Genomic DNA, 23339 nt, shown 5'->3' with positions numbered 1-23339 from the left:
ACGCATAGAAACTTGGGGAGTGTGGGAGGTGAAATTGGGAACGTAGCGAAGAGGGTGTAAGATTGGGCACTAATTAAGCTGACATCGAGTGATTAGGCATCAGTCTCGTGCAGAACCAAAGGCCTTGAAAGGAATCAAGCTGTCAGCCTCACAACTGGGATATAGAATAACACTAGGATACGAGATACAACAGGGTTCGATGTAATACTCCTCAACTCCAGTCTTCTACCTCTATGTCGTTGTTCACTCTACCCACATCCTCTCACACTCGTTACTGTCAAATGCCTCCCCAGACATGATGCCATGAACATACGTCTCACCAACCACCTTCCACCTATTTCCAGACGGCCTGAAGGCCAAAGGAGCCTTGCACCCATTAACCAGAAAGATCTTGTCTCCAGGCTGGAGGTTAGGCGGCCCAAGACCCACGTAACTACTTGATGTCCTGAACATGGCTCTTCCCCATCCTGCAGAAGCGTCAAACAGCCAGGACGGATCCGTGGTGTAGAATCTAACGGTCGCTCCTATGGAAAGAAGTGTGTCCCATAAAGTGAGGAGAGCAGCTCCAACTTGATTGCCAAACAATCGCTTAGGGAGAAAACTTGTTAGCCTGACAACACGGTTGTCAAAGGCGTCAAACTGCGCGTTTTCATCTTCCACTCGGACAGGGTTATACAAAGTAAACCACTTCATTGTTCTCCAGAACATCTCGCGTCGAGGCTGCCCCGTGGGTTCGTAGACACCCGGGGAGTCGAGCTGAGCGACTTCACGCCAGGTGATATAGGCTCGAAACGTTTGCGTCCAAGCCCATTCATCAGCGTCAGGCATGCCGAGTCCCACGGCCACAATTTCATCCACCTCTGCTCCGAGAATGCCAAGCACCTTGTCGTTCTCGATAAACTCGACTTCTGCCTTGGAATCTTTGGTGGCACGAGCCGGACTTGGGATGCTGGCCCTGTGGTTATGACCGCTGTAGGTCCAGCTCCACCACTGCTGCATCTGGTCATGTTCCCAGTCGAGTGACCATGACGGAAGATTGGTCTTTGAGTTGGGTCGAACGCCACGACTCCTGGTGAGGACACCGAGGTCGGGTCGGGCTTTGAGAACTGCTGTCGTAAAATCGAGATAAACATCGGCAGCATCCTTGGAATAGTCCACGGTAATGTCGATATAGTCCCTTTTTCTAACAAAGGCAAGGACTCCATAGATCTTGTCCCGAGGATTGGTCGCCGAGGAAGCCTCGTTCAGCGCAAACGCAATAAACAGATCCATAGCAAGGTCCCTCTTCCAAGAAACCCGATTAACGAAAGGTGCTTCAGCATGAGTTGGAATAATATCGGCCTTGGAGTTCCAGCTCCAGTAATCAGTGAGGTACGACCAGCTGATCTCGTCTTCGCCACACTTGACGATGGCATCGGGAGAGACGGTTGCTTCCTGCAAGATCCACACCCGAGAAAACCACTGCCTCTTCCAGAGATACTCGAATGCCAGGGCATCATAGATCCGGTCCCAAAACCAATTCTCGTTGAGTCTTCTGTCGCTTGCTGCTGTTCGTCCGGTGGTTTGACCGAGATTATGCTCCGCATGCCGCCAGCAATCCGCTGAAACCCTGGTGAACCCAAGAGGCCACGCATGGGAGTATTCTAAAAGAATCTTGAGCACACGAAACGCTCTCCTCGTCAGGAAGTTCGACGGCCCAAGCCATATCACGGCTCTTTGACATGTCTCATAAATCTCCCGCATGAGAGGAACCTGGACGTTCTTTTCGTTATTGTCCGTCTGGTTGATGCATATAGCATCAATCCACATGCAACGGGGCCGATTAGCCTCTCTCAGATTCTTCAAAGCTGAGTAGAGGTTTGGTCCAACAGGAAAGTCATGCCCGTTGACAGAGATGGTTTTCTGCCCGGTTGCGGTACCCCAGCAGTAAGACAATGCTTCATAGTGCGGCTTGTCAGACAGTCGAACATTCCTGATTCGGCATGAGATTGGACCCGCCCCAGGAAGTAAATCCAGGACGCGGATTTCGTCTGGCGACGTGAGAGGCTCGTAGCTGAAAGAAGTCATTGTAATGACGGTTGATGAAAGGTCAGACGATGCTGCCTGAGAAGGATCAACCTGGGCGCTTAACGTCTTCTGCCCGATGACTAAGCCCACAACTTTGTGAGAGCATCACCCAACCCCTGTCCTCTAAGATGGCTCCTTTGGGTTTTCAGAATAGCTTCATCGCCATGCAACGGAGAGGCTGCCACATTGACGATCCCAGTATGTATTCCCGTGAAGTGGGCGTTATCGGCTTTGACTAGGGCTAGTCGCACTCGTCACTGACACTTCTGTCTTAGACATTGCCACAATCCCGAATCAAGCATCTGACGAATGCAGCGCCACATCCCGAGAACTGGAATCGGGTATTAATTAATTCTTCCAGTCATTCTTCAATAAAAGCCCTGCAGATGCCAAAGAATCACAGAGTCCAGATCCACTGTCCACGCAATCAGGGCCCCAACACCCTCTCCCAAGACGGGAATAGCGTCAACCGACTAACAATAAAAATCAGCCACCATGCCAGGAACGCACGCGCTATTGACTGTTAACCTGCCCCGTGGCGTCGATAGGGCGCTTGCTTAATTGTCCAGGCCTTCCAATTCAGCTTTCAGCTCCGTCTTATCGGGCGGGAGAGACAATAGCGGCTGCTGCGGTTAGAAATGATCCAGACCTTTTCTGTTTGACGCCTTCAATCCATCCTCTTCCGGGGTGTGCCAAGTCGATAGTTTCTGTCATGGGAGGGAATATTTAGGTCCACGAGTCCCCTCGACCAGATCCCTTGAGGGAGAGGGGATTCGATATTATTGAAGCCATCAATCGCGGGTCTTTGGTGTATCTCGCACCCTTTTCCTGTTATATATTCTTGTGCGCAAGCACCCGCTTCATTCCTTATCATTCACTTTCCTTCATTCAGCCTTCACCATGTCTTATCGCTGGATTATTGCAGCCCTCGCCTACCTGGTGACCATCGCCGCAGCCTGGCAGGCTCCCGCATATAGCGGCTACACTCGTGTCTGGTTCGACCCGTTCAGGGGAAACTGGGGCGTCTCAGTTAACCAAAACACATGGAACGTCATCAAGAAAGACAAGAACTATAACAACGAACTTCAACGATATACCGGAGATCAGCGCAACCTCCGCCTCAGTGGTAGAAGCACCCTCCAGCTGGTCCCTCAGTACACTCCCTCAAAAATCAGCAACTGGACATCTGCTCGTATCGAAAGCAAATACACCTTGACTCCAACCGTCGGCAAGATCACCAGAATCGAGGCTAGCATCAAATTTGGCACCAACTCGGCGACGCGCAAGCAGGGCATCTGGCCTGCCTTCTGGATGCTGGGCGACTCCAACCGACGCGGCGTTGCATGGCCCGCCTGCGGAGAGATCGACATTATGGAGAATATCAACGGCCAAAGCATCGGATACGCCTCTCTTCACTGCAACAAGGCCCCCGGCGGCATCTGCAACGAGCCTACTGGTCTTGCTGCTCAGACTCCTCTACCCGACACCAATTATCACGTCTGGCGAGTGCAGATCGACCGCAGAAACAGCAACTGGAAGTCACAATCCATCACATGGTACATGGACGGCAGGGTATTCCACAAGGTCACTGGTGCCAAGATCAACGATGCCAAGACGTGGAAGGCTCTCGCCTACAGCCCGTTGTACATCATCTTGAACGTCGCCGTTGGGGGCGATTGGGTAAGCTCTTCCCCATTCACACATTGTCAGATAGTCGCTAACGAGTTTTAACAGCCCGGCAACCCCAATAAATACACATATGGAGATAGGGGTAGTATGATGGAAGTAGGATATGTCGCTCACTATGTATCCAAGTAGATGGACATAAAAATATTAATGCGTTTCAAGTTCTTAAACATTTTGCATGCCTTTATGGGTTACGAATAAACAAGTCAGCCTTTGCATTGACTCTATTTGCATGGCAGAGTCCCATTATGGCTTGCACAAATAATTTGCGACTTGGGCTTGATGTGTCATATTAAAGTTGCAAACCTAAGCATTGGAAGTCAGTCTAGGCTCATGACGCCTTTGATGGTATCTTTGGACTAAAACGCCAGACTTCTGGTACGCGGGATTGGCCATGGGCTGCTTAAGCGCTTGGAGCTGTCCCTCTGCAACGTCAGGCTTGTTGTGAAGCTCGTCCACCATTTGGTGATGGCGTTGCGGGCGTTTCTCTAGTGGGTGAGAGGTGACGGGCGAGTTGTGCGCAAAAGGAGTTTTCTATACCCCAATAGAACTCTGTATACAACTCTTGCAGCACATAGGAAACAACAAAACCCATAATCCAGATGGTCACAAGTATCGACGAGATGGCCCTTTTCGTGTCTAAGTAGCTAGTAAGGGATGGAGGACTTTTATCATTGCCTCATTTACTCATCTCTCTCCGTGCCCTCGCCCTGCTCAGCCCGCTGTCTCACTCCGCCTTCAGAGAGACTCTCGAGATTCTCAGCCAGAAAAGACGGCACTGCGTCCGTCATTCCCCTCAAGAAGGGCTTGGTTGTGATCTCGAGCAGCTTTTTGGCGAGGACACAGCCCGAAAGGCGAAACAATTGGTCATCTCTCAACCCATGCTGGCGAGGCCAGTCTGCGTTGAGAAAAGTGTCGCCAACATGATGTACCTGCCGGAAGACGACTTGACCCTTTGTCTTCGCTGCTGCGATTTCTTCCAGGGCCAGAGAGGTGTACCGCGACGCTTGTGGAGAGTTGGCCTCGTAGAGGAGAAGACCCGGGTACCTCAAGGTCTGCCCATATACATGATATCCGTCTGAGCAGCTCCCTGGACAAAACCGAGTTCTGTATCATCGTTGCTGAAGACAGCCCTGCCCCAGGGGTTGTTGAAGAATGGGACAGAAATGTTGTAGCCCAGAATGGTTTAGCTCTATCGATACACTGGAGGACTCTCACTTCCGAAAAGTGGTCTCTAATTCAGTCAGGTCCATCGTAGGGCGAGGACGGAACCGGTAGTGCTGGTACGACTCGAGGTTGACCACTCCCCGGCAGCACCATTACGGAAGGAGGTATATTTCTTGGCAGGAAGATAGTGTCTAGCCCCCCACTCAAAGTCTCAGAGGCCCTTAATATCCGTCAAGCTGGGTAGAAAACCAGCAGAGAGATCACCGAGAACATGATTGATGCCATGGTCTGGTTCATTGAAACAGGGACGGGCTGCCAGGGCGCCCTGGGCGAGGCTAAAGGCCAGAAACTGGGTCTCATCCGCTAGGGGAACATGGATTCATAAACTTAGGCGTATGAGCTATCCTGATAGATGTATTTAAGTGTTCCGAGGACGCTTTTTCGACCTGTCCGGTAGTTGACTCTCCGACGCATTCCCATCATGGTGGCTCCTGTTGCCCCTATTACCACCCTGCCTCTGCGCCATCACTCCACCTCGCATCTCAACCTTTTTCGTCTTGATAGCGTCTGCCAAGGCAACAAAGTCTTGGCCCCATACATCACTCGTGACTGTCTCATCCAGAACGCAGAAGAAGCGCCCCCCTTGTATCCGCCCCGAGTTCTTCATCATCCATTGATCAAGCTTTTCCTGAGTGACTGTAATACCGGTGCATATCAAGAGCAGGAGAAATGTAGTGCCTGTCCAATGAGTCAGTTCCTCGTCTCGGCCGTTTTCTCTGGTGCTGCTGTGCCAGTTTGAGTCAATAAGTGTTTCCATGGCGGCCTCGAACTTGGCACTTCGACCAGTTTTGACCTAGGTCGGCTGTGTGAGCAACACTTGAATTCCAGAAAACCCCAAATCGGGCAGGTTAAAACATACCTGTGCCGCCACCACAATCTTTTCTGATGGACTGAAAGGCTGCCGTAACGTTCCATGAGGCTCCTCCTCTGCTTTCCCTATTGCTGGCCGGTTCTCCAAGATGAACACCAGATCAGGTCCAGCCATGATGTCAGGGAACATGAAGGTCGGGACTGAGTGGTGACCTTCCGTCCGGTATAATCTCATCCAGTCCCAAATTGTGCTTGGGGTGTGGTAAGTATATACCGCTGGCTCCCTGGGTAGCAGCTTAAGGTTGTCTGTCCTGATGACTGACCCGAGTTTCGATATGGATGTGCCTTGCTGTGGATCGAGTGAGACTGACCCAGCCAGGATCTTCAATAATGCCTCACGACGGGCAGATCCATTCAAGAGGTCAGGCAAAGTAGACACATGGTCCTTCTGGTATCGAAACATGTGGTCGAGAGACTGAGTCTAGCGTCAGTAAAAAGAAACCTAGATCTATGCAGGAATATCTCGGGAGATGAAAGCTCACCATTGCCACAAACCATTCAGTAGCCTTTCCAAACATAGCCTGGACTTCATGGTCATCTTGCGTATCAACTAGCCACTGCCGCATGACATTGTGATAGTCCTCTCCGCCTTCGGTACGGAGATACTCCATAATAGCGTGCACTGCTATGGGCTCTGCGAGTGTGTACTTGATAGTCTCTCCGTCTTGTTCAGTCAAGGCAAATCCATAAGTGACCAGCTCAGCGTAGCTTTGGTCTTGGAATATCGTCGGTGTGCTCATGATCTCGGCTCGAATACCGGCCCGGAATAAATCCCGGACCAGTTGCGCTTTTCCAGCTGCCTTCATCTTGCGAATTTGTTGCTTGAGCGCCTCCACTGCTGCTTCGTTGGTCTTGTCCCTTGCTTGGTCTATCATGGCTCGAATCTCCACCAGGGATGCGTTCTCAGAAGCCAATTTTTGAGACAGTAACATGATTTCCTCGATGTAGATAGTCGTCCAGCGATAACGACCACGATGACCGACGCTGCGTGATGTTATGAGTTGCCGGATGTACTGATTTCTCAAGTGCTCGTGGAAAGTCAACGCCAGGTCATGAAAGTTGCTATCCAAGGCCACTGGATTGGTCGTTTCATTCAAGACCGCACTGGACACCTCTTCGATACTGATTTTTCCGGATTCCCCTAGTAATCGAATTGCTTGCTGGAAGAATGGTTGCAAAGGTGTAGAATCGCTACCAGTGGAAGCAGTCACAAGCTGAAGTGCCAGGGCTGAAACAACCATCTCTGAATCTGGATGGTCCAATGCAGCCTCCAGGTCGGCAGGCAAATGCACATAGTTGTTTGGGCTTTCTCTTGATTCCTGGTCCATTAAGATCCGGCAAATCTTTCCAAGCATCTGCAACGTGTCTGGTAATATAGCAACGTCCAATGGTTTTTGTAGCCATTTGTGAACTTGCTCAAGATCGAGCCCACCGTCAGAATTTTGCAATAGTAGCGGCCGGCCGCTTCGACTCAAGAGGGGCAGTCGAGACGCCCTGTAGGTATCTGTTGAGCCCTGAGTCCTCGAAATTTCCGATATGGTGTCAGTCAAATGTTGCTGGTAATGGCTCCAGAACTCTTCGTCAGAAGACACCAGCGGAAACATGTTGTGTACAAGATATGCTTCCCAACAGTCCACAGGAGCCTCATCAACACCCCACGAATCTGTGAGAAAGTGGGCAAGCATTTCTCTTAGCTTCTCCAGGTTGAGAGAAGTTCCTGAAATCAGCAGAAGCGGGTTGATGGCCGGCATCTCATCACCCATCTGCCACGGCACGTCTTGGCCCGTAGAGTCGCCCTCACCCTCATCAGACTGTTGCCTTTCCAATGCGGTTTGGGCCGCAAGCCAGTCAAAATTTGATAACGTGTGAAAATGTGCCAGCGAGTTGTACAAGTGGCCAAACATTGCGGAGGCTTGGGGGTTGTCAACCGTCGTCTGGGCCTCGTCAATACAATAACACAATGGAAGCTCAGAAGGCTTCCAAAATCGCTCTTCGAGAAGGGAATAACACCTTGGTACCAAATGCCCGGGTATTTCTGCGTCAATAAAGACGTTTGCGTCTATTCCCAGGTACTCTGTATCGGCGAGCCGGAAGAGCCTGTACAAGGCGTCAAACGGGTCAAACGCAGCACATGATATCTGCAGCCAGAGCCACTCCGTTGGTGTTGCTGAGGGGTGACCAAGTAGAAACTCATGAAGTAGGGCAATTCGAGCAACTATGATTGGCCGAAACACGTTGACGTCTTGAGGATTCCAATTCGGGTCGATCTGAGGATGGTGCTCAAACATGGTGTAAGTATCCCTAGACGCGGTGTACCTCTGTGCGCCCAAAATATCACTGCCTTCTCGTCCTTCTTGCTCATGAGAAGTAGCTCTTGCTGGTTCAATGTTTGGAGACAGCATGTAGAATCCCCAGTGTTGCTGCAAGAGTCCAAATATCTGACGAGTCTTGCCCGTGCCAGCAGCGGCAAACAGCACATGCACAGCGCGAGTCATCTCCTTCTTATGATCACGATCGTCAACCTTGTCGTTTTGCAACCGTTCGATAAAATCTGAGCTTGAGGGATCTTCCTTTGGGTCAGCCATCTCGGGCATGTCTGAGATCGCAGCGTCCAGGTAGACCCATGCCAGCTTCTCCCATTGCTCTTCCATATATACCATGAGCCCGAGTTCCAGTGGATAGGCACTTTGGGCTTTTGGAAGGCTGATAAACCATAAATCCTCTATAGCATTGTGATCAGAATATGACTCGTCCATCAGCAGTAATTTCACAACGAACCTAGGTTGAGTCTTTGTAGCAGGATACGGTAACGCTTCAGGCTGCTCAGAATATTACTGTGAACCAGGTTATGGTCCTTTGGCGGCCACTTATTCATCTCCGCCATGAAATCATTCAAAGATATTCGTATGTTGATGTTGGGGAGGTTCCTGTCTCTAGGTGGAGCCCGACTGGTGTACGTGTTCCAGAACCGCCCCTTGGGGTTGATCAAAGAGTCACAAAGCACCATGAAATCATCAGGTTCTGTACCCAAGGCTTCCCATAGCACCTCTCCTATGTTGAAGTCCCAGGCGCTTGACGGGGTGTTACAGGCATATAGTCGACCTTGGTAGAATTCTTTGTCATTCAGAAGATATGGCAAAAGGTGATCCAATGGGTGCGAGGCGTTTTGGGGGACGGGGTACGGCTTCAGACAACGGAGGTCTATGCGTAGTTTATAGCGGCAAAGAAATAAGTAATGGCATCTTTTTCTGTAAATTTCGACTGGGTCGTTCATTGTATGTGCTAATAGGTGGTCGGTACTTTGAAGTTGTGAGGTCAGGAGGACAAGTAGATCGGTAACAATGCCTATCCGAGGTAACAGGCATCCTACCAGTGACATGAACGGAACGGATTAATTATCAAGGTTGATGGAGGAACTGTTGGTTGTTGTGCAGGGGCTTCTCCCAACACATGCGGGATGAGCCCATTCTCATCCTATCAGCGCAAGCAGAGAATTGGGGCAGGGGCAGATGTCCACCATCCCTGGGTTCCAGCGTAGATCCTCCCTGTAGGCCCTTCCCACAGGCAGGCAGAGAAGCCTTCAACCTCGGGCCATAAAAAGATGAAAGAAAATGCTTCGAGGCCAATATCTGCTGCCACCTCGGCAGCTTCCTCCCTCCCCGAACCGAGCCAATAGGCACCCGGCACGTGGGGATCCACGAACCCATATTTCAAGCATCAAGGGGCGAGAAACGTTTGAATAAAGTTCTTTTTCCCCACTAACCCAAATTCTCCTGCATCCAACCCGAGCCCTGATGAACGGAGACGACATGTCGAAGCGCAATCTTCTCTTGTGTTTTGATGCCTTTGGCACTCTCATCAAACCTGCTCGCCCTGTTGTACAGCAGTACGCAGAGGTTGCGAGACAGTGTGGCGTGACTGATTTTGATGATCATGAACTTCAGTCTTCGCTGTTGGCGGCCGTCAAGAAGGAGGCTGCAAAGAATCCCAACTATGGAAAGGCGACTGGTCTAGGTGCGACCAAGTGGTGGACCAATGTAAGTGCCTAAACGCATTCTCAACCGTTCACAACTCTGCCGGTCGAGGTCATTAGAGCTGATTCCATTAACAGGTTATCCACAATACCTTTACACCCCTAATTCGGAACAATCAACCCCTGCCAAAAGAACTGGCTCCAGCGCTTCTTCATCGATTCGCAACCAAAGACGGCTACGATACCGAGCCAAACCTGGTATCAGCCCTCAAAGCTCTCAGACGAAAAAGGTCGCAATTGCATTTCGACGAAGTCGTAATTGGAGTCGTTACAAACTCTGACGATCGCATTCCGAGCATTCTCTCATCACTGGGCCTCGACGTGAGCCCCCTGCGATACGGCACAGAGGTGGATCCGAAAGAAGTCGAAGGACAAGAATATGATATTGATTTCCACTGCATGTCATATGATGTTGGTGTTGAAAAGCCAGACAAGCTCATCTTTAATGCCGCTGAGCTTATGCTGGCTGAAATCATCGCCATGCGAAATGGCAAGAGTCCAGCTGAAGCCAGGGCTGACACTGAATCGTGGCAAAAAGTTCATGTTGGCGATGAACATGCAAAAGACGTCGTCGGGGCGGCTAACGCAGGTTGGAAATCAGTCTTGCTCGATGGTGAAGAGGAAGCCGCCACTATTCCCAGGCTGGAGGACCACCCAGATCACACACTCGAGAGACTTTACAAGGAGAACGATGTTGTCAAGGTTGATTCTCTTCAAAACCTGATCGCATGGCTCACGAATGATGTCCCCATCAAATGAGAAGAGGCTGCATGATGAGATTGGAAGACGACACATGTTGAAGCTATCGCAGCATAGAGATCAAGAACCAAAGACAAGGTCCACGACGGATAGAGGTCTAGAAACAGCATCTCCACTCAATCTAATAGAATACGAGCAAGGTGGGTGTGGCATGCAACCCATCTTGCTCTCATCTAAAGTCGCAATTTTATCGCTCCTGTGGAGGCGATGGGCCGGTTGCCCAATTGGGCTGGATAAAATGATTCATCGTGAATCACGCCTTTATTTGGAACGTCTGTGGGTTTTTGGATGGGTCGACGCCAACTTCTTCCTCTTCAACCTTATCTATCTTTCACTTCTCCCACACTTGTTCGAGGAATATGCGGCATATCTCAACTAACTGTTATTCATTGTGACCAGACCATCAGGTTCGACTATTGACCAAAACAACACCACCTCACACTCACTGTTCTATCATGGCCATCGACATCTCGATTATCGAGTCGGTGAGACTCAACTCGACTAGCGAAGAAAAAGTCATCGCGCTCTCACTTCTGGACTGCACGACAGCCAACTTTTCCTACGGCAGCGCCATTTGGCTATACCAGTCCCCAAAGCTAACTGAAACCGACAAGTTCAACCTCGGATATCATCTCCGCGAGACTTTGGCCCTCACTCTACAAGCCTATCCTCAATGGTCGGGTCATCTCAAAGTGGTGAGCAAGACCGATGGCGTTGGTCCTCCTGAAGCACAGCATCTTCCTCCTCATGCGCGACGATTTGGACGCATCTACGCGCACTTTGGAACGGCCATGGACCCTGGAGTCGAATTTGTCTATGCAAAAAGCTCGGTCACTCTCGACTCTATCTATCCTACGGATCGACCTTTGAAGCAGCCGTTGTGGTCGTGCGAGACGGCGACTTTTCACAGTTTCTTGGCCGCCACGACTCTCGCGCATGCTCTTCAACCTAATGTTGCGGACGAAGCTGGACGGCTTAACCCTCTCATGGCAGTTCAGGTCACGGAACTTGCTTGCGGGGGCTTTGTCGTAGCTGTCAAGGGCACACATCCTCTGGCAGATGCGACAAGCTTCATCTCCCTACTCAAGGACTGGGCCGCCGTCAGCCGATCAGTCCTGGAGAAAAGCGCTCTTCCTACTCTCACACCTCTTTTCGATCCAGCGCTGCTTGACAACCAAGCAGCTGGTGACATCAATGCCGAAGAATCAGACGAGGACATTCTGCAAAAGGCTAAAGGTCTGCCAATGCATAGATACGATTGGTGGGCTTCGGCAGCAACTTGCCCATGGCCATTTAAGATCCCAGCACCTTTCGATACTGAGGAACAAACACCAGTGGGCAAGGTGATGCCCTGGGCTGAATGGGATCTTGCCTCTCCGGTATCCAACTACGTCGTTCATCTAAACCGAGATCAAGTCGACTTTCTCTGGAACAAGGCCAACGAGAATGCTTCGGAAAAGCTTAGTCGGCATGATGCAGTTCTGGGACATATATGGTCCTGCATCGCACGTGCCCGCGGCTTGCAAGACGACGATGGTCCTGTACACTGCGATCTCGTATACGGAGTCCGTCCCTCTTTTCAGCTGGGGAGCGAGTTCCAGGGATCTCCATGCATGATGATGAACGTGGAATTATCAGGTTCCGAAGTGGTAGACGAGTCGAAGTTGAGCGCTGTAGCTACCCAAGTGCGCCAGACGCTCAAAGTGATTACCGACAAGAACAATATGGCCGCCCATCTTTACAGCATCGCATACGAAAAGTCTCCCCAGCGGATATGGCAGGCTTTTCTAGGACGACGACACATCTTGGTGACAACCTGGGGCCGGGCAGGGATTTATGATATCGATTTCGGACTAGGATCCGAATGCAGCTACGCCGAGGGGGTGGTCCCGGAGATGGATGGGAATATTCTCATCAAGGAGGCTCCTGGGAAGCCGAGGTCTTACTGGACGGACAACGGCGTTGATATCTCTATCCATATCAGAACTGATGATATGGAACGGTTGGTCAAGGATCCATTACTTCTGCCGGAGGCCTCTCCGGTGGACACCCGCGCCTGAGGTCGGAGGTCAAGATAGTTGGGCTGCGGCAATGTTTCACGTCTATCAGACTACAGCCTCAGCACCCCCCTAACCTGTTATTATTTTATCTCAGCAATAGAAGCACCCATCCCGTTAGAATACTACAACACAATTGGCTGTTCGATATTGGGTCATGTTGTAATCATCGCGCGTTAGTGTCGTCCCCTCAACTTGATTGGCGGTGGTCCTGCATTGTGGTGATCTCATCATCGTCATCCTCCCTACGTAAACATCACACCTAACCGACCTTGATTTTAGGATCAAGAACTTGTTTATCATAACATCGCTTTGTTGAGCCGCCCATCTCATCACTTTACGGAAGCATTGCCTTTCCAAAGCCGCAATCGATATCATCAATCCAGCATGTCTATAAACGAAGAATCAGCAAACCACAAAGACAAGGAGAAAAAGTCCAGGTGGAAGATCTTCTCCTCCTCAAAGGACAAAGACAAGGGCAAGGACAAAGAAAAGCACACCAGCCTGGAGCCTCCGGTGCCCGACGTGGAGGCAAACTCGGGCGATTCTACCTATGGCAGCAGTGAACCCAACAACTCCCTCACGACGGAGGCCGAGACGAGTGCCCCAAGAAGTGCAAACAATACCAACGCAGAAATCCAGAACCCCTCATCGTATACTAGTCCGACCATCAGACGAGAGACTCATACGAATCCCAACACTGGACAGACAATAACCACGACTACAACAACGACAACCACCACTACGACAGTTAGCAATGCCAATGGGACTGTGTCCACGATCGAGGAGCCTCGTCCGCCCTCTGAGCTGCCGACCGTAAGCAATCAAGATTTGCCACGCACAGCCACCCCCAAGCAGCCAGACCAGCAGCCAGACCGAGAACCAACACCCCAGGACCAAACAATGTTGACACCAACGAGCCGACGACCAAGTGTTGAGACACCAGGGCGTCGAATCATTCCGCCTCGTGAGCCAATTCCCGTGCCGAGCCCGATCGAGAACGCCCCAGTCATACCAGAACGTGATGCAAGAAGAAAGTCCACGGAGGTCCAACCAAGCAATACTGAAGGACTCTACCCAGCTCCCCTCAGCAGTCCCAGATCCCCCGTCAACTTTTCCCACCCATCACCAAAATCGACGATACAGAATCTCAAGTGTGCAGCTGCCGGTATCCACGTAAGTTCCCCAGAAGACAATGAGGGCAATATGCTAATCCGTTGATCACTCCAGGGTGCCGGCGAAACCCTCCGTGGGACGCTCAACTCGACCGTCGACAAGCACTTTGGCTCAAACCCGCAAGCCATGGAAAAGAACCAAGCCGCGATCGATAAAGGACGCTACGAGATTGAGAATATGCGGTTCTTTCGTCCCAATGAATACTGGCAGCAGGACCATGAGAGCCGGCCATACACGAATGAAGCCCCATACGTACAAGGTCCTCACAATGAACCACCTGTGGTCGCGAGTTCAAGTACAGCAGACACGGGGGAACAATCACACCGCAGCAAGTTGGCAAATTTCTTCAAAGGGTCGAGTCATTCCCCAGGTCAAACTGATATGAACAATCCCTCAAAGTCGCCTCCACCTGAAAGAGCAAGGCTTAAGAAGAGGAGTAGCTCTAGATTGGCCCATGCCAGGCTGGGTGCTGTTGGTGAATAGTGAAATAGGTCTTGGACTGATGCATAATAATCCGGTGTCGTTGCAAATCGATGCTACTCGGTGTATCTATCGCATGGACCCAAACTATAAACAAACTTGTCCCTAGCATGAAATCAGTAGAAACAACTTACTACGCTTTGACATATTCACAAGACACTCCTAAAGGTGAAGTGGAAGACTTTCTTTTTATATCAGGTTGATGACGCAAAAGCAAAGTTGAAGCTCCTTTCGACCTTTGATCCATCATTTTCAGGTTCAGGCCCAGACCTGTTGAGGCTGTTATTTAGGTGTAAGAACTAACTAGACCTCTTGCAGTAACTATTCCGGTGAGACGAATTGGTATTGCAGTTCAATGTCAGCTTATGAGATTACCTAAGACGAGGCCGTGCTCACTCGCCCCGCTTCATCAGATCTCTTTGATTCAGCTGAATGATAAAGACTCAGCTTGCCTCAGTAAATCCCATACCGAAACACTACACGCTACAGCACCACTCAAATCAAGCACAATGGCTCAGCAAAGCATCCACAGCTTCTACCGCGTCTGGTTCACCTGTGTGGATCCCCTCACCTTGATCCCAACGGTCTACGCGCTCATCTACACACCCGAATTCATGCTCGAAGGTCTCATTCCACCCAGCATGGCCGTCTACAACCCAATCGAGGGATTCTTCTACCACCAGCTTTCAGCCCTCTACGCGTTCGTGGGCATCATGCTCGGCGGTGTCCTGCGCGTCACCTCTGATATCAAGGTGTGGAGGATCATTGTCGCAGGAGTCTTGCTCGTTGATGTCTCGATCCTGGCTAGCGTGTATGTCAGTCTTCAACGTCAGGGTAGGCTCGAGATGGAAAAGTGGCGTTGGCAGGATTGGGGGAATGTTCTGTGGACGGGAGGAGTGGCTGTCATTAGAGGCCTGTTCTTGGCTGGAGTTGGAGCTGGACGCAAGGGAAAGGCAGCTTAAGGGGAAATGTTGTTGGTGAGGCAGCATGAATTTTTGGAGGGTGGATTGTAGTATCAAAGTAGGTTGTAAGGCAATGCTCGATCTAGCTCCAGCAAGCCGTCGTTGCGTGGTGTGAAGGCAGTCTAGTCCGTGTTTTTAAGAGAAGCAAATGCACAGTTGATATCAGAAGATAAATGTTGCGAGCCAAGCAAGATCGAATCCAACTTGCTCGTAAAGGTTGATATTAAACGTGTAATTCTCTATATATATTACAATATGGCAGTATCCATGCCTGGATTATGTATGTCTTTTCTGATCCCGAGGAGCTCCAACTCTCCCGGACCGTTTAGAAAGGAACAGGGACATTGCGCTCAAGATAACCCCTCCACGTAGGCCTCTGGCGCTTAGAAGGAGCATCAGTGCTCTTCTGAAGATCCTCAATGGCACTGGCCCACTTGACAAGCTCAGCCTCAGCAAAGGCAGTCTGCATGATGGCCAGACCAAAAGGCATGCCAGACTCGGCAGAGTAGCCACCGGGGATGGTGATAACGGGGTATCCAGCTTGGGCAGCGATCTGAGGAGCCTGGGCAACCTGAGGGGGGACGAGAAGACCGGCGAGCTTCTTTCCCTTGTAGTTCAGAGCGTCGTCGATACCCTGGCGGCAGGAAGACACACAGAACTCGAGAGCCTGGAAGTAAGTCTCGTCCTGCTTTCCCTTGGTCTCAAGAGACGCCAAGAATCCATCCTGTCCAGAAGCAAACGCCGGGTGACCCTTGCCATTCTTGTAAGGATATCCACCCTCAGTGCCGTCAAACTCCTTGTTGAACTTGACGATATCCTCCAGGCTCTTGACATTGGTGTTGCTGACCTCGGACAGATACGTCTTGATGTTGTTGTAAAAGTCAACCTTGATGTAGGTGTACTCAGACTCGTTGGGGAAGCCTCGGACGGAGCCGTAGTCCCAGTTCCAGCCGTCTGGGCTGACGAGGGTCTCGTAGTTGGTAATCTCTGTGCCGTTGATGACGGTGGCGCCGGCAGACTTGATAAGATCGACAAGCTCAAGAAGCTGCTTCTGCATATCCTCATCGGCGTAAACCCAGAAGCTCTCCCAAGGAAGACCAAAGACGGCGCCCTCGAGGGCCGACTTGTTAGTGAGGTACTGGGCATAGCCGCCCCGGGGAGTCTTGCCCTTCTGAGCAAGAGTGTAGTTGTCGCGCTTGTCGACTCCGTAGATGCCGTCGAGAACGAGGGTGGCGTCCTTGACGGTGCGGGCAAAGGCGCCGACAGAGTCCTGGTGCTCACTCTCGGGGATGACGCCAGCGCGGGAAGTCAGGCCAACAGTGGGCTTGAAGCCAACGAGGGCGTTGCGGTTGGCGGGGTTGATGACTTGAGAAGCGTTAGTTCTGGTCGCGTATCCGTTTTACTTGTACTTACCACTGCCATCAGTCTCAGTACCGAGAGAAAAGGCGATGGCGTTGGCAGCAACACCAGCACCGCTACCGGAAGAGCTACCACCAGGGTTCACAGTAAAGTTGTACGCGCTGCGAACCTGACCACCACGAGCAGAGTAACCCTCAGAGTAGTCATTGCTGCGCATATCAGCCCACTCACTCAGAGCGGCCTTGCCGAAAAGCACAGCGCCAGCCTCGCGGAGCTTCTTGACGACGTGCGCATCGCGGGGCACGACGCTACCGAGAAGAGCCCAGCTACCGGCGGTGGTCTCCAGGCTGTCCTTGGTTCCGATGTTGTCCTTGACGGTAAAGGGAATGCCGTGGAGAGGACCGCGGACCTTGCCTCGGGAACGCTCGGCATCGCGCTCGGCGGCGATGGCGAAGACGTCGGGGTTGACCTGCATCACGGAGCTGAGGCGACGTTAGCATTGCTTCACATAAAGAGACCAATGTTGCGCGACGTTAAAGATGCGACGTCATTGGCAATCATCGCAAACCTCAAAACTTACTTGATGTACTCCTGGGTCTGGTAAGTCCGGGTGAGATAGCAAGTCACCAGCTGCACAGAAGTGAGCTTGCCCGATCGCATCGCCTTTTGCATATCATCAATGGTAGCCTCCTCCAGCTTGAAGCCATTGCACTTCCCCATGGGGAACAAGTCCGCAGAACCAGCATTCTTCTGCAGAGGCAGCAAATTAGGCGCGTACGAGAAGAGAGGCTCCGTGGACGGCTTAGCTGCGAGAGCCTGCGCCGCAAGAAGGCCAGCGGCCAATTGCAACTTGGGAAGCATGATGAAGGACGATGCGATGCGACACAGAAGATGCAAAAGAGAGAAGGAGGTTTGAACGTTTAAAGATCTTCCCTGGCAAAGGAACACAACAAGGTTCACACGGCGCGGGTGGCGGCGGGTTCCAGAGAGAATTTGTAGCACCCACACCCACTACGAGAGCGAGTGATTTCCCTACCCTTGCCCACCCGCGCCAAGGGTTCGCCGTCCGGGGGTTCCATTCCAAGGACAGGGGGCTTCTTCTTGAGATTCCCTTCCCTTGCCGTCGGGGAACTTGAGGATCCGTAGGTAGACAGGCTGCCTACCGTCAGCTAACGTAGCTAGTGCCAGCTGACGGACGCCCTTCCGCAGCGGATGAGCTTGCCGATGAGGGTCCCTCTAGCGGGAAACGTTCATCGGGAATGAGGCCATTACGACTCTTGATAGTGGGGATTTTTAGCTTTTGCTCAGCCTGAAGGGACAAGGATTGTGGCGATTGCAGGGATCAAAGCTGACGAACAGTGATGGAGATGGAAGACGCGGCATGTCTTGGGATTGTCCATGCTGGATAAATGGCCATGTTTTCTGCAAGGTACGGGTTGATCTTGCATTATTACGTATGCCACTTTATCCTGTTTGTTAATTGCAGCGCAATCAGCGCCCAAGGACCACAAACAAAGGGTTGCACAGCGTCAAGATGCGCTCGTAAACAAGTTGATATCGACTGCCAATCAAACAAATAGATCATCCATTTTCCCAAATCCACGCTCATGAATCATACAAACATCGCTCTCTATTCAGATATCACTGGCTTTTCCACGACGACTCTCCGTCACTCTGCTGTCCCCGCTGACTATCCTCCTTTATGCGGAAATCCACACTAACCAAGATCCCATCCGCACTGTTCTCGCTCTGATTATCCCTCTGGTTCTTGGTCCTGAACGCATTTATCCCCTCGGCCGAAGTATCTCTACTCGTCAGGACGTCATGTTCGGGTCGAAAGTTGAGCGATCGGAGGGCGTGGCTGCGGCTGTTGCTCGTGGGCTTTCCGTATCGCGAGTTGCCGTTGCTGTCTCCGGATGTCACGTCTCGTCGGAGGATGAACTTATCGACTAGAGGTTTCAGGCCTGGGACGGATAAGGCGATGAGTGTAGCGCCGATTTCGCTGACTTCGATTGCCAACATGGGGTTATCTTTGGCTGTTAGCTTTTGTATATAAAGTGTTGGTGGTGGCACCTACAGGCCCAGGACATGTCGGCATTCCATTGGCCTTCAATAACGAAGACAAGGCGTGTAATCGAAATCGCAATGACCCTATCATATTGTCAACATCCAGAGTCTCGACAGTATACCATCATTAAGGCGACTCACGATGTACCCGGCAAGAGAATGCACGCAAGTTGGATCTTGCGCTTGCGCGGCATCTCAAGAACCCGAAGCATAACAACCGGGATACCAAACAGCAGAAAGTCGCAGAGCAGCGAAACCGACGAGTTGACGCTATACACGAGTCCCCATTGCAGACATGTATACTTGTCGAATCCCGGCTGAAAGTCGTACGGCCACAGTCCAGTGACGGGGATGCAGTGGAAGATGAGGAGGAACAGCTGCGGGAGATATCCAGCGATCAAGATACCCATAACAATCTTGATGGCAAGAAGAAGGCGATCGTGAATGCTGCATAGCCGGTAGTAGAAGGCGAGACCGGAAATTCGGCAGAAGAGGAGTGTCGTCGTGTAGATGATGTGGGCGGCAAAGTCGAGCACTTCGGTCAGTTCGATCGTCGGCATATCGAGAACATATTGAATGTATTCAAAGTGTCGTCCGGATCCCAGATTGATAAGCCTGATACACATGCCCACGAAGGGGATGTAGCAAACCTATGACCGAGTCAGTTGACTGGCACGAGAGATCGGCGGTCGTGGGTCAAGCCAGGGTGAGGAAGCCGACCAGAGCGACTCCCTCTAAGCATCATGAAGAAACACTTACCCATGATATCAACGTCAATGTATCGTCGAGTCCAAATCTTCGAATGAGAAATGCCCTTGATATGAGTCGCCCGAGGACAACAATGCTCGTCAACACCGTCACAAAGACAATTCCCGCAATGGCCGGAGCATCCTTGGTCTCGTTGAGATAATCAGCCGTAATATCCTTGGGAACCCGCCCGTCGGCAATGGCCCTGGCCACATCAGAGTCCGACATGATGGAAAGAAAACGAGCGTATGGTTGTTATATTTGTTCAGAGTCAACCAACTCCAAGTGAAGGCTCCATCAGGAAGAGACAAATGCCCAGGAGGTGAGACACAGGACCACCAAACCCTTATACCAAAGACCACTCACAACACCACTACCTCCCAGAATGCACCGCGCCAGACCAAGCTGCGCACTATCAATGCAAGCTTGACCTGTCCAGTTTTTTTCTTTTCTTTTCTGGCTATCGGTACAAGAGCCCACACACACCCGACTCTAGAAGCCGTCCTCGATGGGCGGCATCCCGCACCGTACCGAATCAGTTCAAGACCAGGGGGGGGACCACACACACCTCGCCCGTCCTTTCTTTTTTTCTTCCTAACCAGTGCTAGCGGAAAGAAAAATGTCTTGCTCTTCGCCCAGTGACAGTCACGGTACACGGCAAGTGGAGGAGGTCCTGTCTGGCCGCTCTCCCGGATGCGTGACGGTCGGAAATTAAAACCGGCGCAAACTCTAACATCCCGCTGCTGGTTCCGTGGGCTGTGCGAGGCCTAGAATGGCAATAGTTCTCAGGGATGAAGCACAGACAAGCTCTCTGGTACAAGTCGTGCCAAGCTGATTATCAGGTCATGGCCGCATGGGTTACATCAAGAGCCGTTTCATGCTTGAGGTTATTTCTTCTTTGACAGGACCATTCCCACAAGCAAAAGAACCCAGGGCTGCATGCCAGACAGTGATGAGCGCCTTGACACATTACCCACTTGAACCTGTCTAGTGCCATGGTAGCCCTGGCGATTGGCGCAAGGTACGAAGGAGGATCATCCCCAGCGGTGCCATTCCGCTGGGAGACAAAGTGGATTCAAGTCTGTTGGTTTGCTTCCCGCGGTTGCTTGGTTCCTGTCAGCGTCTGCCATCCATCTTTTTGCATGTCACTCGAGTTTGCCTATCGCAGCCCAAAGACCATGAAACCTTGAAGCAAGCCACATATGTACGACCGTTGCATTTGTTGCTTTTTGTCGACTCACCCTCTTTATCAGCGGAATATCGGTCCTTGTTGAATGTGCTGTGCCGCAGGTTCAACGCTTGGCCTCACGTCAGTCTCCGTTTCCTTTCTTCTTTTCGCATCATCCATTCCTTAATCCACGTGAAAGAAATCTCGAGTCTCGCCCTCGGTCCCCGGATCGTTCGGTCCATCCCTGTATCCACTCGGTGCCAGAAACATCAAAAACCGCGTCAACATCCCCCCTGGTCATATCCGCCCCCTAGTCTCTCCACCCATGGATCCAATCCTCCCGGCCGTCAATGTCTCGTTCGCCCTACCAAGTGGATTCCGCGCTCGAGCCTCTCCTTGGTCCGGAATACCGCGAAGCAAAGCATCTTTTAGTCACTATGAGTCGAGTCTTGCCTCTTCAAACGGGCAATCCACGGCCGCTAGCCATTTGACTTCTCCTTCGAGACTGGTGGTGGCCGCCATGATCGCTAGCGCACCCGGCACGAAGGGCTGGCGGAACACCCGATGGATCTAGCGCAGCCCCAAGAACGTAATGAGTCGCTGCTTAGCGTTTGATGGGATTGATAAAATCGGTCTTATTCTCGTAGGATCCATTTCAGCTACAAACTCTCCGTATGCAGCTGCTTGTCTAGGAAAAGCTTGTTGCAGTGAGTCTTGGTCAGTGCTGAACACGGGCCTTTGGATGTCTTCTAGAAGCCGCGTTCAAGCGAGGTGAGGCGTATTCCAGTGAAGCGGGAAGAGAAGCTATATAAGTCAAGCCAAATCTACTTTCAATATTTGACCGAAGTTACATCTCAAGTGAGGTAATTGTGACAAACAATAATGTTTTCCTGCCACAAGCCTCACAACCCCAGTCATTGTTGTGCTACTGATAGCAAATACCTACGCATAGCAACATCTTTGGTTTGCGAGAGCATCGCTTTTTATTCATTAACCGCTGAGTTTGAAGTACTATGAGGCAACGGGGAGCTTCAAAATGAAAAAGACGGCTGCATACTGATCCCATGTCGAGCCATTCCACAAAACACTCGACTGAAGGCAAGCGACAGCTTTGATGAGCAAAGATAAAAGATTCGGCCAGAATAGTAGGAGCATCAGGTTTCTGGTAACCAGATTAAGCAAGCACAGGTAGAACGCGATGCCTGAGCGAGCCCACCAAGAAAAGGATAGACGGATAGCTGATGGAAAGTCGGATTGCCTTGGTGACAAATGTACAATTAAGGTCATTCATTGTTTTACAAAAGCTTGATCAAATGGAAAGAGGCCATGATATGTCTTTCTTCAGCAGATAGGTTTGTTTCTTCGTCGGAGCCGGTATCCAACGCGCCGACTTGGCATTTTGAAGGTCCTTCATGGATTATGCCTCAAACATGGGCCAGCATCTCATTCTAAGGTATCTGATCAAGTCTTATTATGATTGAAAAAAGGAAAATTCGAGGCTCTAGACTTTCTCAGGATGTGCTTAGGTTGTGTTGCAGAGGCAAGCTGGTATGGGAAATATATGTTTGCGTTGAAAGGCATTGAGCATGATGGCTTGATAGTATTGATAACTGTATTTCTCTTGCTCGGTTGCCTTGATCTGCCCTTTTGGTATGCTATGAGGTTAAATTACTTGAATGTTTCATTTTCGTAGTCGTTCATCGTTGGAACTACCTCTCGTGCAATGAAGGATCCGTCATGCTCCCGTTCGTTAAAGAAATTGACAAAACCCATGCCCTCTTTTGACAACCATTTAGATGGCAAGATGCCAATAAAAGTAAAGGGCAAGATCTATAGATCACAGGGGAGAGAGCATCCACGCGACGCTTTCCACCCCGGGACGGACAAGCATTTGTCACTCCAATATCAAGAGACAGCGACCCCCTAAACAGCATTCAAACCGATACCCAGATTATTTGTCAGTCCCGAAACAATCCTAACCAGGAGGTCGGTAATTTAGCCTGGCCTGTTGCTTTGTCTGTACCCCATGCCAAATCTTATTATCCTTCCTGCCTACCCTGCGTCAGATGGCTTCTTGGTTCACAAAAGCAACGGAGCTTGGTTTCTGACAAACCCCATCCAATCTCACTTACACGTTTTCGTTTGCGCGTTAGTTCGCCTCCGTCATCACCACCGCTATTGCCTGAGTATAACACGAGACTTGGATCAGATATATTAGCCCAACACTACTCCACGATGAGTCAAACAAGGTGCCAGATGCAACCCCGTCATAAGTATCAAGAGTGGCCACAAAGCACAAGCCAACGATTTCACAAGGCAGACAATGATTCCCCTATTCGTAATAAAGATGCTTTACAACACCACTATATTACTGCTTTTCTCAAGAATAGGGCGATGAGAGGAGCGAAACTCACTCTTACTCCTTGAACAAGTCTCTGTTGGTTTGCATCTTGTGGTCAATACCAGGCTAATCCTTTCACAACGCTGCATCCTGATGTTGTATTTCAATGAGAAAATGTTGTAACACATCGCTTCTTTTTTGAGTGGGAATAGTGTTGACTAGGAACTTAAACGAGCGGTTTGCTGACCTATCGGACTTTTCCTGTTTTCCGAACCTCCGAGTATTGTATAAGCGGCAATCCCAATATGGACAACTGATATTATGGTTTTGGTGGTTGTAA

The 23339-nt window shown here is 50.8% G+C and overlaps 9 protein-coding genes across 9 annotated transcripts; 5 read left to right on the top strand and 4 right to left on the bottom strand.

The window, feature by feature from the left end:
* Positions 1 to 243: 243 nt before the first annotated feature.
* LRP88_01537 (HET domain-containing protein) lies at positions 244 to 2067 on the bottom strand (the record flags this gene model as incomplete). The annotated part of the gene is made up of 1 exon (XM_083238217.1): positions 244 to 2067. One exon carries the CDS (start codon positions 2065 to 2067, stop codon positions 244 to 246), a length of 1824 nt encoding a protein of 607 aa, XP_083106722.1.
* A 900-nt stretch (positions 2068 to 2967) lies between these two features.
* LRP88_01536 (concanavalin A-like lectin/glucanase domain-containing protein) lies at positions 2968 to 3885 on the top strand (the record flags this gene model as incomplete). The annotated part of the gene is made up of 2 exons (XM_083238216.1): positions 2968 to 3747; positions 3802 to 3885. The coding sequence occupies 2 exons, from the start codon at positions 2968 to 2970 to the stop codon at positions 3883 to 3885; spliced, it is 864 nt and encodes a 287-aa protein (XP_083106721.1).
* Positions 3886 to 5338: 1453 nt separating this feature from the next.
* On the bottom strand, positions 5339 to 6782 carry LRP88_01535 (uncharacterized protein; the record flags this gene model as incomplete). The annotated part of the gene is made up of 3 exons (XM_083238215.1): positions 5339 to 5773; positions 5840 to 6265; positions 6333 to 6782. 3 exons carry the CDS (start codon positions 6780 to 6782, stop codon positions 5339 to 5341), a joined length of 1311 nt encoding a protein of 436 aa, XP_083106720.1.
* A 2862-nt stretch (positions 6783 to 9644) lies between these two features.
* On the top strand, positions 9645 to 10642 carry LRP88_01534 (uncharacterized protein; the record flags this gene model as incomplete). Its single annotated transcript, XM_083238214.1, has 2 exons — positions 9645 to 9887; positions 9962 to 10642. The coding sequence occupies 2 exons, from the start codon at positions 9645 to 9647 to the stop codon at positions 10640 to 10642; spliced, it is 924 nt and encodes a 307-aa protein (XP_083106719.1).
* Positions 10643 to 11097: 455 nt separating this feature from the next.
* Positions 11098 to 12702, top strand: LRP88_01533 (uncharacterized protein; the record flags this gene model as incomplete). Its single annotated transcript, XM_083238213.1, has 1 exon — positions 11098 to 12702. The coding sequence occupies one exon, from the start codon at positions 11098 to 11100 to the stop codon at positions 12700 to 12702; it is 1605 nt and encodes a 534-aa protein (XP_083106718.1).
* Positions 12703 to 13086: 384 nt separating this feature from the next.
* LRP88_01532 (uncharacterized protein) lies at positions 13087 to 14358 on the top strand (the record flags this gene model as incomplete). Its single annotated transcript, XM_083238212.1, has 2 exons — positions 13087 to 13875; positions 13930 to 14358. 2 exons carry the CDS (start codon positions 13087 to 13089, stop codon positions 14356 to 14358), a joined length of 1218 nt encoding a protein of 405 aa, XP_083106717.1.
* Positions 14359 to 14864: 506 nt separating this feature from the next.
* Positions 14865 to 15317, top strand: LRP88_01531 (uncharacterized protein; the record flags this gene model as incomplete). The annotated part of the gene is made up of 1 exon (XM_083238211.1): positions 14865 to 15317. One exon carries the CDS (start codon positions 14865 to 14867, stop codon positions 15315 to 15317), a length of 453 nt encoding a protein of 150 aa, XP_083106716.1.
* A 325-nt stretch (positions 15318 to 15642) lies between these two features.
* On the bottom strand, positions 15643 to 17537 carry LRP88_01530 (amidase signature domain-containing protein; the record flags this gene model as incomplete). The annotated part of the gene is made up of 3 exons (XM_083238210.1): positions 15643 to 16682; positions 16734 to 17158; positions 17257 to 17537. 3 exons carry the CDS (start codon positions 17535 to 17537, stop codon positions 15643 to 15645), a joined length of 1746 nt encoding a protein of 581 aa, XP_083106715.1.
* A 780-nt stretch (positions 17538 to 18317) lies between these two features.
* On the bottom strand, positions 18318 to 19718 carry LRP88_01529 (uncharacterized protein; the record flags this gene model as incomplete). Its single annotated transcript, XM_083238209.1, has 4 exons — positions 18318 to 18557; positions 18754 to 18783; positions 19013 to 19393; positions 19503 to 19718. 4 exons carry the CDS (start codon positions 19716 to 19718, stop codon positions 18318 to 18320), a joined length of 867 nt encoding a protein of 288 aa, XP_083106714.1.
* Positions 19719 to 23339: the final 3621 nt, after the last annotated feature.

The sequence above is a fragment of the Fusarium phalaenopsidis genome (assembly GCF_050370095.1).
Source record: "Fusarium phalaenopsidis strain FUZ10S chromosome Unknown contig_32278, whole genome shotgun sequence".
In the NCBI taxonomy this organism is placed as follows: domain Eukaryota; kingdom Fungi; phylum Ascomycota; class Sordariomycetes; order Hypocreales; family Nectriaceae; genus Fusarium; species Fusarium phalaenopsidis.
Note: the sequence above shows the minus strand (reverse complement) of the source record. Positions and strands in the feature narration are given on the sequence as shown.